The sequence below is a fragment of the Hemiscyllium ocellatum genome, chromosome 6, assembly GCF_020745735.1.
Source record: "Hemiscyllium ocellatum isolate sHemOce1 chromosome 6, sHemOce1.pat.X.cur, whole genome shotgun sequence".
Lineage (NCBI taxonomy): Eukaryota > Metazoa > Chordata > Chondrichthyes > Orectolobiformes > Hemiscylliidae > Hemiscyllium > Hemiscyllium ocellatum.
In genome coordinates, this window is record NC_083406.1 from 7,242,736 (window position 1) to 7,255,943 (window position 13,208).

The following is a 13,208-nucleotide window of genomic DNA, read 5'->3' on the forward strand; positions in this document are numbered from 1 at the left end:
GAACTTTATCAAAGGCTTTCTGAAAGTCCAGGTACACTACATCTACTGGATCTCCCTCATCCATCTTCAGAGTTACATCTCAAAAAATTCAAGAAGATTAGTCAAGCACGATTTCCCCTTCAAAATCCATGCTGACTCTGTCCCATCCTGTTACTACTATCCAGATGTGCCGTAATCTCATCCTTTATAATAGACTCCAGCATCTTTTCCACCACTGAGGTCAGACTAACTGGTCTATAATTTCCTGCTTTCTCTCTCACACCTTTCTTAAAAAGTGGTATAACATTAGCCACTCTCCAATCCTCAGGTACCGATCCCGAATCTATCGAATTCTGGAAAATAATCATCAACGCATCCATGATTTCCTGAGCCACCTCCTTCAGTACCCAGGGATGTAGACCATCAGGCCCCGGAGACTTATCAACCTTCAGACCTAACAGTCTCTCCAACACCAAATCCTGGCAAATACAGATTCCCTTAAGTTCAGGTCCTTCAGTCACTGTTACCTCAGGGAGATTGCTTGTGTCTTCCCCAGTGAACACAGATCTGAAGTACCCATTTAATTCTTCTGCCATTTCTTTGTTCCCCGTAATATATTCCCCTGTTTCTGTCTTCAAGGGCCCAATTTTAGTCCTAACCATTTTTTTGCCTTGCACATACTTGAAAAAACTTTTACTAACCTCCTTTATATTATTGGCCAGTTTACCTTCGTGCCTCATTTTTCCTCTGCGTATTTCCTTCTTAGTAATGTGCTTCCTTTGTCTGTTCTTCTCCCTTTTCAACCTACTGGTGTTTTGACTTTTTTTCCCCCAAATTTCCAAAACAATGCAACAGCATATAAAACAGTAATTGCTGCTCCTGGAATTCGAGGAAATCACCTCCAACACCTAAAATACCTCAAAAAAGGAGCAGGCGTTACATCCAGAAAGTTTTGCCATTCTCCATCTTGAATTACCCAGAATGTATGTACCAATGACAGTTGTGAAACTGCTGAGAAATAAAATATGTAGTCAGAAATATTCTTTGAGAAACAAACCTGCTATTTCTACAATCTTTTGAAAGTCAGATAGACAGTTAAAGTTATCAATAACAGTGTTTCAAATGCTTCTTAATTGTGTCCAAATAAACATTGCGACTTTGAAGAAAGGGAAAGGACAACATATCATCACCAATTAACTACCTAAAGTTGTCAATCAAGCAAAGTCAACAACTTACTTTTCTTGTCAAAACAGAATGCTTGCAGAGCTCTTGCTTGTACTGGGTCTGGGCTTTCAGCCAAGCACACAAAAAGAGGAAAGGAGAATAAACAGATGGCCTTGTCCTCAATTGGTTATATACCTGTTGGATACTCAGTGAATGGACATGGAATGGGTATGAATTGCTATTGGGTTGATGTAGAAAGGTGTGTGAAGTAGCTACGGCACTTAATTTGTCAATTAGTTGGCATGAAAGTTTAAAAGACCAAAGGGAATGACTGATGAACATGAGTTGGCAAACAGAGTCGGAGGATTCATGGGAAATGCCTGGAGATGTGAGTCGGTATGCAATACATAAGGGACCATAAGGAAGGGATTAGGAGGCATGGCTAAGAACTTTTGAAATTTACCTTTCAATAGATTACCAAATCCAGAGTCTGACTTATGATTTACTGTTGTACAATCAATGACCATGCACACAAGTGCCAGGCAATGACTAAAGAAAGACAGAGAAAAACACACACAAAGATAAACAAAAAGACAGAGAGAGAAAGAGAAACAGAGAGACAATCAAACCATTGTCCCTTGATATTCAATGGCATTACTATCACTGGATCCTCACTGTCAACATCCTGGGATTTACCACTGACCAGAAACTAAACTAGATGAGTCATTATAAATACAATGGTTAGAACAGCAGGTTAAGGGCTAGGAATCCTGCAGTAAATAACTCACCTTTTGACTCCCCAAAACCTGTCCATTAGCTACAAGGCACAAATGAGGAGTGTAATGGAATACCCTTCACTTGTCTGGATGAGAGCAGCTCCAACAACACTCGAGAAGAGTGACACCATCCCAGACAAAGCAGCCCATCTCATTGGCACAACATCCACAAACATTCATTCCATCTATCACTAATGTTCAGTCGCAGCAGTGTGTACCATTGACAAGATGCACTGCAGACAACACCTTCCAAATTCATGATCACTTCCATCTAGAAGGGCAAGGGCAGCAAATACATGAGAACACCACCACTTCCAAGTTCCCTTTCAAGGCACTCACCATCTTGACTTGGAAATGTATCACTGATCCTTAAAGCATCCCTCCATCAAAATCCTGGAGACCTCCACCTGTCCTTTTGGGTCTACCTGCAACAAATGGACCGCAGCAGTTCAAGACAACAGCTGACCACCATCCTCACAAGGGCAGCTAGGGATGGCAACAAATGCTGGCCTAACCAATGATGCCCACTTCTCATGATTGAATAAAATAATTAAAATACATTCCTGTATTTTCCAGAGCAGAAGATGGTATTTGTAATTCTGTCTCAAAGAAGGCAAAGCATCTCAAACAATGTTATTTGTCTCCTGATAGTGACCATGCTATTCTCTTAAAAGTTATATCACTTGATAATTTGAATTGTAAATATACAAAAGCAGGAATTCATGACTTTTCAATGATTTAAATTAGACAATATTGAGGTAAACAGAATAAATTGTATTTCATTTGATTGTTTTTCATCATTATGATTCTAACATTGTAATTTTATAATAAATGATCTGCAAACCTCAGTAAATGGTAACTAAAGGGAACTTTAGCCAAAGCCCTCACTGATTGAATACTGACTGATAAATTAAACCAAAGCAATTATTTTCTATTTTCAAAAGATGCTCATGCTGTTGCTATCATTTCTTCGAGTATTTAGGCATTCAAGTATTTATTTCCGAATACCTTGATGGGATTTTCTTATAGATGTTGGCAGATGAAAGCAAATGACATAAAATAATCCCACTGTCTTCCTCTCAGCTGATATATTATTATTGTTGAACACATAAGCAAGCACTTTGGCCTTTTTCAAAATTCAGAGACCTGGTTTGTCAGTTTGGATAATCAAATATCATTAAAACAAGACATGTGAAAATATTTGCTGCTGAAAATGTGTTGCTGGTTAAATCACAGCAGGTTAGGCAGCATCCAAGGAATAGGAAATTCGACCTTTCGGGCATAAGCCCTTCATCATGTGAAAATGTTTCCCAATAACCTGGAGAATTCAATCGGTGATAATCATATATGCTTTATATTCTCAGGCCAAGTGTGTTAACTGTGGTTCCATGTATTGACATCCCATTTCAATGGCTGAGTGTAATGTCCAATCCTGGGCACTAGCTGGACACCATGGTGGGGAGAGATATACTCTACATTTCATCAGGGTATCTGAAAATGGACACTGTTAATCGAGCTTTTAAACTACCTGCCATTAACACTCGTACACCTTGTGAAAGGAAGGTCTTGCCTTTAAGAGCTGCTGACACACCACTGACCTGCCTTCATTACCCCTTAAAATTCTATGCCCTACCAGCTATACACACTGCTCCACATCTGCTTCTTTGGGAGGAAGGGATTAAATTCTACTCCAAGAGTACAGAATTTGCCTTTAAGCCTCCATGTCTGTGCTGCACCAATCAGAACAATGCGATGGCCTCATGTCATTTAGGTATACAATGTGCTCTGCCAACTTTCTTTGCTATATCTTGGTTCAGGGCATAATCTTGTTAGTTTGTCTTCTGTACCATTACTACCAAAAGCTGGGTGTTGGTAGGCCGGGTTTTCTCTCCTGTCCTTTTCCAGAGATCTACTTTGATCCTTTCTATTTCTCCCCTGATGATACAAATTATCTGACACAGGTTTGCTGTTATTCAGAGGCTTGTAGTCAGCTATAACTGCTCCTGCCATGACGTTGATCATTCTTTGACCCTCAGTGTATTTTTAGGGATTTTGCAAGTAAAATTTTAACAATATGAATTGCTTTATCCCTTTGCAGGTACATTCTATTATCATGTGTGGACCCACTGTTCAAAAGCAATTTGTTTTAATCTTTCAAACTCCAAATATGTCTCTACAGATTTTCTTTGAAAATAGGGATTTGGGAATTGCAGATAACCCTTCGGGGACTCTGTAATTGTGTTTGTGACAGATTTGGTCTGTTTGTCCTTAACCATTATTCACAGGTTACACTTGATTACACGCGATTCTTGTGGCTGAAACTCCATCTTGAGAATAGAGTCCCTGGACCTTTCTGGTCAATTGACCCAGTATCATCAACATCTGCAATTCTGAAGCAAATGTAATGATTTTCAACCTTCTCAAAAGAGACAAAGACAGACTCCACTCTTCAAACCTGGCCACAAATTGATCATTTTAAGAGTTTTGAAACCCACGACTGGTTTCCCACTAGGCAACGTGATTCTTGTGGCTGAAACTCCATCTGCAACTTTTGTCACTGCACTAAACATTCTTCTCCAACATTTTTGGGTTTCCGTCTTTTTCGGGAAACAATAGTTCTGTTCGCTTTTGAAGACCTATTTTGTCTCAATGTAACCTGGTCTAGATTCAATTCAGCTTTTCAATCTGTTCCAAATCTAGGGCATTTCAAGCACTCAGCCAGCATTTTGAGAAACTCTTATCTCTTTGTCTTACTCTATATTTTAAGTGACAACTGCTTTATGATTTTATGATTACTTTTTGCCAAGCTCTCCAGTTCAATATAAACTTCTGCACATCAAAACATAGCTATAATAACTTCTATCCTTGGTACTTACAAAAGATTGCTGATGAAGCATTTCATTTGGTTTCAACCATTTTGGTTTGATTTTATTTTCCCTTTCACTTCCAATTTATTTAAAAATTAAGCCTGGCATGGGTTTATTGCCATATGCAGCCCGTAACTGTCTGGCATGAACAATTTCAAGGTGTTTTCTCAAAGTCAGTCATGATCAATGCATTTGTATGCAGATGTGTATATTTCGTACTCTTGGAATAAGTGAAACAGTTGAGTCATACAGTCCAACCATCAGTCCAACTCTTCCGGGCTGACTAGGCATCTCAATCTGACCGTGTGGGCGGCACGGTGGCACAGTGGTTAGAACTGCTGCCTCACAGCGCCAGAGACCCGGGTTCAATTCCCTACTCAAGCGGCTGACTGTGTGTGGAGTTTGCACGTTCTCCCTGTGTCTGCGTGGGTTTACTCCGTGAGCTCCGGTTTCCTCCCACAGTCCAAAGATGTGCGGGTCAGGTGAATTGGCCATGCTAAATTGTCCATAGTGTTAGGTAAAGGGGTAAATGTAGGGGAATGGGTGGGTTGCACTTCGGCGGGTCAGTGTGGACTTGTTGGGCCAAAGCACCTGTTTCTATACTGTAAGTAATCTAATCTAATCTAAATATGTCCCACTTGCTAGCATTTGGCCCATATCCCACTAAACCCTACCTATTCATATACTCATCCAAATGCCTTTGAACTGTTGTAATTGTACCCACCCCAGCCACCTCTTCTGACAGCTCATTCCATACATGCAGCATCCTTTGTGTGATAAGGCTAGCCCTCAGGTGCTTTTTAAATCTTTCCCCTCTCAATGTTAAACAGCCGAGCAGCAAAGCTTTGTGTATTTAAAATATAGTTTTCTTAAAAAATTCTTCTTTTGGAGGTTACTAAAGAAACTAATCTACTCACACACGACAGAAGATAAAAGCAATACTTTGGATTAAAATTAAGTTTAGACTCTTGTTCTGTGCAGACCTAATAGTTCAAATTCACATGGTTATCTGAAGTGAAAGTTTGGAACTGGCTGGTTTGCTTCAAACATCTGTAATAATTTCAAATTCAATTTCCAGAGATTTATTTCACACCAACTTTGTAAGTGGAACAAGATAAGGGAGAGAGAGTGCTATTTGTTCTCTGGTTCTAAGCAAGCCACTTTCAGCTGCCCAGCTAATTATAGCAGACAATGAGTTGTTCCTGAATGTCTGTGGGTTTATCTCTCAGCGCGTTCCTATCTCTGCAGATATCTCACTCGTGATGTCCCTGCGTTTTTGACAGCTTTCCCTATTTTTTCTACATTCTTGACAGGGAGGCAAAAAAAAGGCCACTGTTATGAACTGGACTAACTACTAAATCATAGAGAAAGTGAAGACTGCAGATGCTGGAGATCAGAATCGGACAGAGTGGCGCTGGAAAAGCACAGCAGGCCAAGTAGCATCTGAGGAGCAGGAGAGTCGAGTTTTCCTGCACATCCACCCACTTCATCTAATGCATCTGTTGCTCTCAATGTGGCTCCTCTACACTAGGGAGACAGGACACCAACTCGTGGAGCATTTTGGGGAACATCTCTGGGATACAAGCACCAAATAACCTCACCGCCCATGGCCTATCACCTCAACTCCCCCTCCCACTCCATCAAGAACATGTAAGTCCTGGTCCTCTTCCACTGCTAAATCCAAGCCATCTGACAAATGGAGGAAAAAATTCCTCATCTTCTGCCTTGGGACCCTTGGGCATTAGCATAGACTTCACTAGTTTCCAACTTTTCCCTTTCCCCACGTCAGCCAAAATCCAACTCTCCAACTCAACTTTGCCCTCTTGACCTGTCCTACCTGTCCATCTTCCTTCCCACCAACTGTTCATCCTCCCCGATGACCTATCACAATCACCCCCCACCTGCATGCACCTATCACCTTCCCATCTACCTTTCCCCTAGCCATAACACCCCACCCTCTATTTATCTCTCAGCGCCCTTCCCCTGCATATTCCTGAGGAAGGGCTTATGCCTGAATGATTGAATGTCCTGCTGCTCAGATGCTGCCTGTCCTGCTGCGTTTTTCCAGCACCACACTTTTTGACTCTAACTACTAAATCACTTCAAAACCCACCAATGCCCCCTGCAGGCATTAAATACTGTTGGATATTTCCATCAATTATGTTCAGCTTTTGAGGAACTCAAATTGATTCCTTCAAATGAAAAGTTTTTTTAAGAAAAACCTATGAATGCAATTTGCTTTAATTTTTAAAGAATCTCAATACTACTATAAATTGTTCTATGTGTTTTCTAAACAGATTTACAACTTAAACATGGGCTAATCAGAAACAAATTGAGATTTAATATTTAAGCAATTCACTTTTTAAAAATGTAATTCAATCTCAAGTTACCATAAATAATTTCCTTTACATTTAGGAAAAAATGCTTCTCATAAAAATGCAGTTTAAATTCAGAGCAGGTATGTGTTCAAGTTAGGGTGAAACGCTGGGAGATTGTTTCCGTCAGGCAGGGAGACTAGGACCCATGGGCACAGCTTTAAAATTAGAGAGGGTCAATTTAGAATGGAAATGAGGAAACATTTCTTCAGCCAGAGAGTGGTGGGACTGTGGAATTCATTGCCACAGGGCACAGTGGAGCCAGGATGTTGGGTGTCTTCAAGTCAGAGATTGATAAATTCTTGATCTTGCAAGAAATTAAGGGATACAGGGAGAGTGCGGGTAAGTGGAATGGAATGCCCATCAGCCATGATTAAGTGGGGGAGTGGACTCGATGTGTTGAATAACCTTGCTTCCACTCCTATGTCTTGTGGTGTTATGGTCTTATCATGATCATCTGAGGAAGGCAGACAGATACTTTTCAAAAATGGATCAGCTTTGAAGATGCTCCGATGTAGAGTCACCTGACCTGGAAAGACTAACTCTGATTTCTTCCCACAGATACTGGTGGACCTGCTGGGTTTCACTATCAATTTGTTCTTGTTTCAGATCTCCAGCCTCAGCAGATCTTTGATTTATTAAGATAAAATATAAACATTTAGTTTTTAAAATTCCAACTGTTCATTGTCTGAAAGCTTGAGGTCCCACACTTTAGGAGTCAGAAGTGTTGATTGGCAATTATTAACAAAATTATTCGTGTCATCAAGAGTCCGTTTGTGAATCAAAAATACATGTCAAAACAGCAAGATTGTCGGGACATACTGTTATTAATATACAAGACCTGGGGTAGCTTCAGGCCAAGGGAGAAGCCAGATCAAGTGTGGGAATCAAGCGAGGTCAGAGCTGTGTCACTCTACTGTTAACTGCAATTCCAATTGCATCTGACTGATCATTCAAATTCATTGAGTGCCATGGAATTTCTGTATTTGCACTGTAGGTATGAAAATTCGCCAGGTAATTAAAGACTATTTGGCCTTTTAACAAGTGTTAATGATTACTAGAGGTCAGCTGGCCACAAAACAAAATGTTGTCTCATTCCTTCAAGTTTAAATTGTTATGAGGGGTTTCTGTTTTCTCCCTCTCTTCATCAAAACTTTAATTTTCTTCTTATTTCTCAATATTGTATGAGATTGAATCCATTGTTCTAACTTACATTTCCTTCTTCAGAATCTGAACAGCTCATTTCACAATTCTGTAATTTCATTAAAGGAAGGAGTTCCACAAATTAACTTTGATCCAAGGTGCCCTGTTATACATTATTTCCACATCCCATTCACATCGACGTAGAAGATTACCTACCTTTAAACAAGGGGATGTCTTGTTAACACAGAGTTGTCCTGTTGCGGCACAGTTTTGGATCATTGGTCAGTATGTGGTAAGTTTAAAGGACAATTATTTTGTGAATGCAGAAGTCTCATGAAAATTAAAGGGACCATAATTGTGTGATGCTGTTGGAAGCTAATGGGAAAACAGCCAAAAATGAGCTGTAGCATGTGCCCATTAATCGCATACTTTCTTTTTACATTTCATTTATTTTATAAACAAATTCCAGCTCAAAATATTTTAGCCTCTACTGCTCTTTAATTGCAGACTAAGCCCTTAACAGGTACAGAGTAACTGTGGTGGACGGTTGCCAACAGTGCTCACACATTTCTACTGTGAAGATTAAGACAAATAGACTAAAAACCAAACAATATGTTGTGGATATTCCAGGCACAGGTTGAAAAGATCAAACATCTTTAGTGTCTGGTTAGCTCAGGCTAGTTACTTTCTGATAAACTTGTTCAGATGTTTTATGACACGCCTTGAGTGGATGGAACTTGAAACTGGGCCTCCTGGACCAAAGGTAGGGACAGTACCACTGTGCCACAAGAGTTCTACAACTTGACTCTGCTCAAGAACTGCAGGCAGATTATAAACAGCGTTCAATATGGTCCTTATGATGGATTGTGAACACATCAAGATGACTACTTCAACAGCAATCACTCTATTGTTTGTTTTAATCAATCTGATCAGAGGTTTTCCTCCACAACTCTAGATCAGATGAAAATTGAAACTAGGATACTACCGCTATCTCACAAAAATGCTTGGTTTCATTTTATTTTAGACCATTTTTGGATGTTGTTTGAGAGGCAAACACTCATCAGGACTGGGTGGGAAGATGTTTTACCTTCTGCAAGTAGTGTTATGAGATCTTTTATAATTTTTTTTAGATTACTTATGGTGTGGAAACAGGCCCTTCGGCCCAACAAGTCCACACTGACCCGCCGAAGCGCAACCCACCCATACCCCTACATTTACCCCTTACCTAACACTATGGGCAATTTAGAATGGCCAATTCACCTGACCCACACATCTTTGGACTGTGGGAGGAAACCGGAGTACCCGGAGGAAACCCACGCAGACATGGGGAGAACGTGCAAACTCCACACAGTCAGTCGCCTGAGGCGGGAATTGAACCCGGGTCTCTGGCGCTGTGAGGCAGCAGTGCTAACCACTGTGCCACCGTGCCGCCCACTAATGACCTAAGAGAAAATAATTCCTCAGTCTAGTGTCTCCTCTGAAAGACAGTGTCTCTGACTCTCCTGCATTTCCACAGTACTGTACTCCGTTGAGCTGTCATTTGCGGTGATTTGCTCAAAGATCTGAAATCGATCTTGAACTTACAACTTCCTGGTTTGGGGTGAATGTGTCACGAATAAGTTCCAGTTAACAAGGCGTTTTTAACTCCTGTGCACCAAATGGATTTTGCTTTTAATCTGTTTATACTTTCAAATCTCAACAAATACACAGATAAAGGAAGATATACAATTAAATCCTCATCAAGGTCAAACTCTACAGCTGAAAATTGGTAAAACATTGGTTAACCAGATCAATGTTCAGTTTTCATTGACAGTTGTGTCACAGACCAATAATCTGTCTAACTTAAATATAGATAGAAACAATAAGTAATTTGATAAAAAGAAACAAAATGTTGTTACTGAGAATTCTTCTAGTGAATGAATGGGTATATGAACTAACGGATGTGATTGTAACCAAGATGGCCCTGGAGTCTGATGACTTTGTGCACTTTTCACTGCACTCATGTGTTTCTATATTTGACTACATGTGACAATAAAATCTAATTGCAATTAAGAAACTATACAGACTGGGAAGCTTTGCAAACCAAGGAGTAAAGAAGAATTATTTCATGTTGTTTGGTTTTAAACTGTTGTTACCCGAAGGAAGGAAACTTTCAATTGCTTTGACACTCCTGATGCCTCTGCTGGAGAATGCACATGTGTAGACTTTGGGTGAAAGAAGTACTAGAATTAGCTGAGCTACTTCTGCTTACACCCAATAGCAGGCTGGCACAAGTGGCTGATTTGATATGAAGAATTGGATGCCACAGCAGCACCTAAAGAAATTTTGATGTGCAGCTGCCGGCGTTAGACTGGGCTGGACAGGGTCAGAAGTCACACAACGCCAGGTTATAGTCCAACCGGTATATTTGAAATCACTAGCTTTCAGAGCATTGGTCCTTGGTCAGGTGAAGCCACCTCATCTGAGGAAGAAATAGCACTTTGAAAGCTTGTGATTTCAAATAAACCAGTTGGACTCTAACCTGGTGTCAGCTGACATCTAACCTAAAGAAATTTTGACAGAAAGAGAGATTGGAAATAGGAGCGTTCTCACAAATAAATGTCAAGTTGAACTAAATTGCCACCTCCTGTAAAGTAATGGGCGGAATGAATAGTCAAAATCACTTCATTCAATGTAACTATGCTCTTCACTTTCCTTCCTGGAACTAATGAGATGTTGTGATTCTGTTGGTGCAAAATTACTTTTATTTTAAATATTGAGGTATGGAGTTTTTTTAACTGAAGTGTATTACGCCTTGCACTTGCAGGAGTAACAGAGTTACTCGTCAAATTCTTAATAAGTAAATTGTTCTTGAAGGATATGACGCGAGGTGGTGAGTGAGGTGTGTGGGAGCAGTAGGGGAACGGCTGGGATTATAAGTATTCAGAGCACGTTGTTGCCTACTGTAAGGAGACTGAACTTTTACACAGAGGGTCAGTGCGGAGCTGACACCATGGTAGAAACATCAGAAAAAGTGCCCATAGCCCTGGCAGGGCCAGCCGACCTGGAGCAATGCCTCCCGCCTGTAAGTCTTTTCAAGCTCAATGTACTGGCACTTTTGGAATGGTATTTTAAAGTAACCTCGATGCACACTTAGTCCAAACTTTCTATGTCCATACCTTATCACGAGAAAATGGATTGATTAGCAATTGAAAAGCATTGGTTTTGGTCCCATTTTTTGCAGGAAAAAAAGTGTTTATTTTCAAAAGGCCGGGGATTTTAAAATTGCAGGGCTGTGCAGAAACTCTGGGATCAGTACAAGTAGTAATGAAATAATCACCAGTTATAAACATCTGTTTTCTAATCAAACTCTGGAAGAGTGGGACCTGAACCCGGGTCTCTAGGCTCGGGAGCCGTTTTATCCGGCAGTCTTTGTTCAGTTGCATCGGATTGGGTCCAATAAAACTGGTCTGGAGGAATTTATTTTTTAAAAATGAACTTTTTTCTAATGATCAGTTTATAATGCATTCTGCTTTCCAAAGGTCATGGTCTCAGGAAGGGGCTGAGCGTTTCTTTGCTAGTTGTATTGTGTGTATTATATATATAGATATATAGTAATTGTTTTGAGGTGCCCGCTTTGTAAAGTGTTGCTGTGTGTGTTTTGAAGGCGTACGCCGTGGCTGTGACAGCCCCCGGGAGCAGCAGCAGCAGCAGCCGGAGTGGGCGCCTGCTCAAGGTCGGAGCCGTGATCCTCATCACCGGAGCTGCCTTGCTAGTCCTCGGAGCGATTGGAGCTTTCTACTTCTGGAAGGTCAATGACAAAAACGTAAGCATCTCACGCCCCGAATGCATTATCTGATTTGTGCCCGCGAATGGAAAACGTGAAAGCGGTCAGAGGTTCCTCGTTGGGTTTTGAGGGAACAAGCTGTCTGTCTGGAAGACTGGTGTGGTCTCTTGGCTGCATAGGACCGGCTGGTGTGCATCACCTTTTTTTTATTTCCATTCACAGAATCTCCTCCCAGTGCATCCCCACTTGCTCCAGTTAACTGTGCAGTCTCCTGCCCAAATCCCCATACCAGCTGCTCCATTGATTTTGCAAATTAGAAACTTTTGGGTGCATCAACATTGCTGCAGTGACCCAAGATGTGGTCCTTTTTTTAATTTGATTTGATTTGATTTATTGTAGTCACATGTAAAGTGAGGACTGCAGATCAGCGTCAGAAGCTGTGGTGTTGGAAAGCACAGCCGGTCAGGTAGCATCCTGATGAAGGGCTTATGTTCCAGAGGTCGACTCCTGCTCCTCGGATGCTGCCTGACCGGCTGTGCTTTTCCAGCATCACATTTCCTGACTCACATGCACCTCGGGACAGTAAAAGGTTCTGTTTTGCCAACAGTACACACAGATCGCAGGGTGCTCAGAGCAAGGCATGCAGTTTACAAAACAAGATCAACCCTTTTTGAAGTTAGAGAACTCTTATCAAGCAGGGAAGAAACTGTTTTTGAACCTGTTGGTGTGTATATAAAGAATGTCAGTCCAGGTTTTGTTCAGTGGGGTTAGAAGTGAGAAGGGGATGAGAGGTTTTAGAAAATGCTGGTGACCAAGCTGTTCAGAATTTCAGGAAAGTATCATCGAACAGTACAGGCCCTTCAGCCCTCTATGCTGTGCCGACCTTTTATTCCACTCTAAGATTAACCCTAAGTATGCACTGCTACTTGTTCTGTAACATTTTGTAGCATTTCCCATTTCCAAAACACAACCACATATGATGATCATTTTGCAATAAAAGTAATACTGAGCTAGGAAGACTCCCAATGTTTGTATTTGGTTTATTCAAGGTAAATGTGGATTTTCAGGAGCTAGTAAAATAAACTGTTTTGAGCCAAGGCTCCTGCAGAAGAATTTAGGAATCCAGGCTAAGACAAGG

At 40.9% G+C, this 13,208-nt stretch overlaps 1 protein-coding gene across 1 annotated transcript in view; it reads left to right on the forward strand.

The window, feature by feature from the left end:
- Nucleotides 1-11,235: 11,235 nt before the first annotated feature.
- Nucleotides 11,236-13,208, forward strand: part of cnmd (chondromodulin) — a 69,098-nt gene continuing 67,125 nt past the window's right edge. The window contains exons 1-2 of the mRNA XM_060826456.1: nucleotides 11,236-11,368; nucleotides 11,951-12,109. Of these exons, the coding sequence (XP_060682439.1) occupies nucleotides 11,297-11,368; nucleotides 11,951-12,109 (231 nt within the window). The 5' untranslated portion in view covers nucleotides 11,236-11,296. The remainder of the gene's footprint in view (nucleotides 11,369-11,950; nucleotides 12,110-13,208) is intronic.